This window comes from Pinus tabuliformis, chromosome 8 (genome assembly GCF_031772625.1).
Source record: "Pinus tabuliformis cultivar Carrire ecotype Pingquan chromosome 8, CPIR1, whole genome shotgun sequence".
NCBI classification, from domain to species: Eukaryota; Viridiplantae; Streptophyta; class Pinopsida; order Pinales; family Pinaceae; genus Pinus; species Pinus tabuliformis.
The window spans coordinates 1,764,188,047-1,764,193,284 of NC_142294.1; the positions used below are offsets into that span (position 1 = coordinate 1,764,188,047).

A 5,238-nucleotide genomic window follows, 5' to 3' on the forward strand; every position below is an offset into this window, starting at 1 on the left:
GCGAAATAAAAGAAGGAACCCCATCGCTGTTAACTCTACACTGCCTTCTCAGTGATTTGTAACGTTTTATTCACGGATTACAGGGAGCTGTAACAAATTTGCGTTTTATTCACGGATTACAGGGAGCTGTAACAAATTTGCGGATATTTCTGCCTGCTTCATGTAGTGGGTGAAGATTCGAGACCGCCATAGCGTTGGCGTAATAGTTTTCCATTGAAGTTTTGCCGGAAGTTCTCAATCACTGAGAATAAACAGAAATTGCCTCAACATTAACAATTTGCCTGCTGTATGCCCGCCAGATGTCGACGCCAGGTGTCAACCTTAGAATGAAAGGGACGACGAAAGTCTCTTTCAAAGGGAAGGCCTATCGGCCTAATTAAGTGGTTGTTATTTAAAAGAGAATTAAAATATTTGAAAACATCAAGCAATTTTTTTTTTTTTTTTATAAATATTTTTAAAAACATGTCATTAATATTTTAATATATTTTTGACAACAAAATATATAAAGATATTTTTATGAAAATTTATGATTGTTAATTTTTCAAAAAAAATATACATTTACTAAGGTTTTATCTTCACAACTTCCATCATACTTTTTATTTTGATTAAAATTTAAATTTAATATAAAATTGTTTTTGGTTAGTTAATATCTCTCACACATACACACACAAAAAAAAATCTTCCAAATTAATATAAATCTATTCCCTATAAAAAATCACCAATAAATCATCTCAAATTACTTAAAATTCTTTAAAGAACAATAATAATTAACACATTTACAAATTTACAAATATTAAATTTCATTATTTAAAAAAAACTTCATAACTTTTCATCATTCCAATTAAAATCTATCTTAAAAAACATATATATATATATATATATAACTTATAAAATAAATAAAAATCCTAAACTTATAAAGTAAAGCAACTTATATTAAGTAATATAAATATCCATAAAAAATTATTATTAATAATACATATAATTACGGACCAGGGTTATTACAGGTGGCGTGGTTTTCCTTGATAACGGTGATGAGTCAAACCGACATTCGCGGATAGCAGCCAGAGATAGCTGTCCTCACTGTTGGTTTGACACCTGAGTTTGATAGGTTTTGCCACCTTCGAAAAAAAATGTTAGGATGCATGCTAGAAATCATTATTGATAATAATATAAGTTAAAATAAATAATAATTAAAAATCTTAAAACAAAATCATAACTTTTTATTTTAAATTATTAAATTTATTTTTAAAAAATATACTAATATTGTAGGTTAAAGAAAATATTGTTTAATAAATTTAAAATATAACGAATAATAATATTTTTATTATTATTTAAAATTGAATTTTAAATTTTTTTCCATATATTATATTAAATATTAATATTGTATCATAAAAACTCAAATAATGGTATTTAAAAATATTGAATCCATGTACATTAAAAACATTATTTTTAATTAAAATATATAAAATAGTAAATGGTTTTAATTTTAAATGTATTAAAAAACATATTTAATTTATAAAAATTCAGTATAACTGTTTTATGTTTTTGTCTTTTTGAAATCATACAATATTTTTGATGAAATTATGTTTATTTTTTTTATTTCAAATACATTTTTAAATATATACATAGTTTTAAAATTCTAAACATTTTCAAACATTTAATTTATATAAATTTTAATTTTTTTTCAAGAAAAAACAAAATCTTAAATAAATCTAAAAATTATGTTCAAGAAAAACAAAAATATATATTATTTAAATTACGATATTAAAAAAAACAAAATCTTAAATAAATCTAAAAATTATGTTCAGGAAAAACAAAAATATATATTATTTAAATTACGATATTAAAAAAAATAACTCAAGTAATTAATTTTTAACCAAATTTTAAATAAATCTCTAACAAAATGCTAAAAAACAAAAATAAACATGATTTAAATTACACTATATAAAAAACAAAAAACAATAAAATGATAAAATAAAGATTTCCACAGTGATTTATATTTGAAGAAAATTTCTGGATAAAACAGTTTATAACATTAATATCTTATCCAACATTTCAAGTGGACCCTCAACTCATCATCACAAATCATAGAATATTGAATGATAAACATGATAGTCCTAATTTCGACGTTTGTCGTTTTTTCTTTTTTTGCTCAATCGTCAAGGTTTCTCAGGCCTGATCTAACTATATCAGGATATGGTTTCACTGATGTTACAGTTTCATTATCTTTGAAACATTGAATGTACATTTCAGACTTTTTATATTTCTCATATAAATAATATTATGCTTTTTCTGCCCTGAAAAAAACATGATAGTCCTATTTTACCATTCAATATTCTTCTAATAATGAGTAAAGAGTTCACTCGAAATGTGGAACAAAATATTAATCCTTATTTGATTAAAAAAAAAAAAAAATCAAAAAATTCTTCAAACAATAACCTGAAATTTGTGCATTTTATGTTATTAAAAATACCTTTCGAGGAGTGGAAGCGTTGGTCGAACCTCCGCTCTTTAGCAAAATTTCAACTTGAAAATATTATTCAATATTGTTAGCAGAAATTTTCACAAATACATAATAGCCACGCGTAATTGCTATTGCTATGTGGTTTGCAAATTTTATATTAATTTCACTTATCACCTATGATTTAATTAACCAATTGAAAAATAACACATTTGTTCCTCTATTTAAATTTTATAATGACACGTAATTGCCGTGTGGTTTGCAAATTTTATATTAATTTTACTTATCACTGATGATTTAATTAACCAATTGAAAAATAACACATTGGATTTTTATTTAAATAACTAAAAATTATAATCACCCATACTCTAACGAACGAATCCAGGTGCAACACATTGCTTATTTTCTAATTTTCATGAGCACCACTAATTCGAAATTTCACGAGCACCACTATTCCGGCCACGAACCAATCAAGATGCAATGCATTGCTTACCACTATTCTGAAATTTCATGAGCACCACTATTCCGGCCAACCAATTGAGAGGTAAGGCACTGATCTTCTATAAAATGATAGCCTCTCCCTTTATTTAATGAAAGGAAATTTCTCTTCCTCCTTAGTTCTGTGGTTTGGAAACCCCCCCTTTCATGATAGTTCTGTCTTTCGTAGAAGTAGTGGTAGAAGCTCCGCTACATTTTAGTTGCAGTCAATTTTGTATTCTTTCTGCTGTGTATATATTCACAGAAATATTGGGTATATACAGAGAATGCTGTAAGATGAGCTTGCAGATTGTGCAGGCCGTGGATCGCCCAGCTGTAGCACAAATCTCGTGCAAAGAGCAGAGGCAGAGCATTTGCAGAAGCACTCTGTACTCGTGGAATGGAGTGCATGTCGGAGAGCAAGGTCTGGGTTCAGAAATTGCACAGACCCAATAAATAGAGGAGGGCTTAAGGGCAGCTAAAAGGCACCCAGATTTTGGTATTTTTTTGGATTTGAGCTCGTCAACACAGACCATGGAGATAAAGCCCAATATTTTGATGGGGAGGTACGAATTAGGGCGCCTGCTGGGGCAAGGCACGTTCGCCAAGGTCTACTGCGCCAAGAACCTGAAGACCGGCGAGAGCGTCGCCATTAAAGTCATGGATAAAGAAAAGATCCTCAAGGTCGGCATGATCGAGCAGATTAAACGGGAAATCTCGGTTATGAGACTGGTTCGGCACCCCAACATCGTTCGGCTCTACGAAGTCATGGCGAGCAAGTCCAAGATTTACTTCATCATGGAGTATGTGAAGGGCGGCGAGCTTTTCAATCGGGTTGTTGAAAAGGGGAAACTGAAGGAAGAGGAAGCAAGAAAGTATTTTCAGCAGCTGATTAGCGCGGTGGATTTCTGCCACAGCCGGGGTGTGTATCACCGGGATTTGAAGCCGGAGAATCTGTTATTAGACGAAAATGGCGATATGAAGGTCACCGACTTCGGCCTCAGCGCGCTGCCGGAGCAGTTCAGACAGGACGGCCTTCTCCACACGGCGTGCGGCACGCCGGCGTACGTTTCGCCGGAGGTGATTACCAAGAAGGGCTATGACGGAGCCAAGGCGGACATCTGGTCCTGCGGGGTCATACTGTTCGTGCTCCTGGCGGGCTACCTTCCGTTCCAGGACGCGAATGTGATGGTGATGTATAAGAAGATCTACAAGGGGGATTTCAAGTGCCCGCCCTGGTTTTCCCCTGAAGTCCGGCGTCTGGTTTTCCGGCTGCTGGATCCTAACCCCCGGACGAGGATCACCGTTGCGCAGCTCATGGAGGTTTCTTGGTTCCGCCGGGGTTTCAAGCGACCGCAGGCCGATAACGATGTCGATGTCGGTCAGCTCGAAGATGTTGATTCGGCCTTCCCCGACCCCAAGCCGACCTGCCTGAACGCCTTCGACATAATTTCCCTCTCGCCAGGGTTCAATCTCTCTGGCCTGTTCAAGGATGATGTGGTGAAGCAGGAGGAGTCGAGGTTCACTTCGACTCAGTCGGCGTCGAGCATAATGTCGAAGCTGGAGGAGATTGCCAGTCTTTTCCGGTTCAGCTTCAAGAAGTCGAAGGACTGTAAGGTGAAGTTGCAGGGATCGGAACAGGGGCGGAAGGGGCATTTGGCTATTGATGCCGAGATTTTCGAAGTCACGCCCTCGCTCTTCGTGGTGGAGCTTCGGAAGACCGGAGGGGATTCGCTGGAATACAGTAAGTTCTACAGTCAGGATCTAAAGCCCGGCCTCAAAGACATCGTCTGGACATGGGATGGCAACAGTCAATAAGTATATATTCACTGTGTATACTGCATGGTGATTGTTCAGTGTAAAAGTATTTTTGATTTAAATGATTGGTTGAATATGCAACCTGCTCTATATTGAATGTAATTATAATCGTGGCAGAATTGATAGGATTGAGATGGAGCTGCTTCTGTCCTTTCGCTGTCAATATATTTCTGGCAGGATCTGTAGGATTTAGATGGCGGTTGATCTGGTAATCTTCTTCAAATACCCCAATACCCCAAGAAGAAAGATCCCAATTCTAGCTATAACTACAATTCTTGTATTAGGCTGGCCACTTGATCCAATAAAATTGAGTTTCTGTAAATTTGTGATATTTTGGGAATTCTTTATATAATCCGTTGCAATATGGATCTGTACAGAGTCGGTCGCACACTAATTTTGGTAAATATCAAGCATTAGAGTAGTTTAAGTTTCAAGATTTTGGATTGTTTCTGGTTACTGACGATGCTGAATCTATTTTTATT

The 5,238-nt window shown here is 34.3% G+C and overlaps 1 protein-coding gene across 1 annotated transcript; it reads left to right on the forward strand.

Annotated features, from left to right (window-relative positions):
* The first annotated feature begins 3,038 nt into the window (after positions 1-3,038).
* Positions 3,039-4,830, forward strand: LOC149243191 (CBL-interacting protein kinase 18-like). Its single transcript, XM_089374450.1, has one exon. The coding sequence runs from the start codon at positions 3,473-3,475 to the stop codon at positions 4,754-4,756; it is 1,284 nt and encodes a 427-aa protein (XP_089230576.1). The 5' UTR covers positions 3,039-3,472; the 3' UTR covers positions 4,757-4,830.
* The last annotated feature ends 408 nt before the right edge of the window (positions 4,831-5,238 follow it).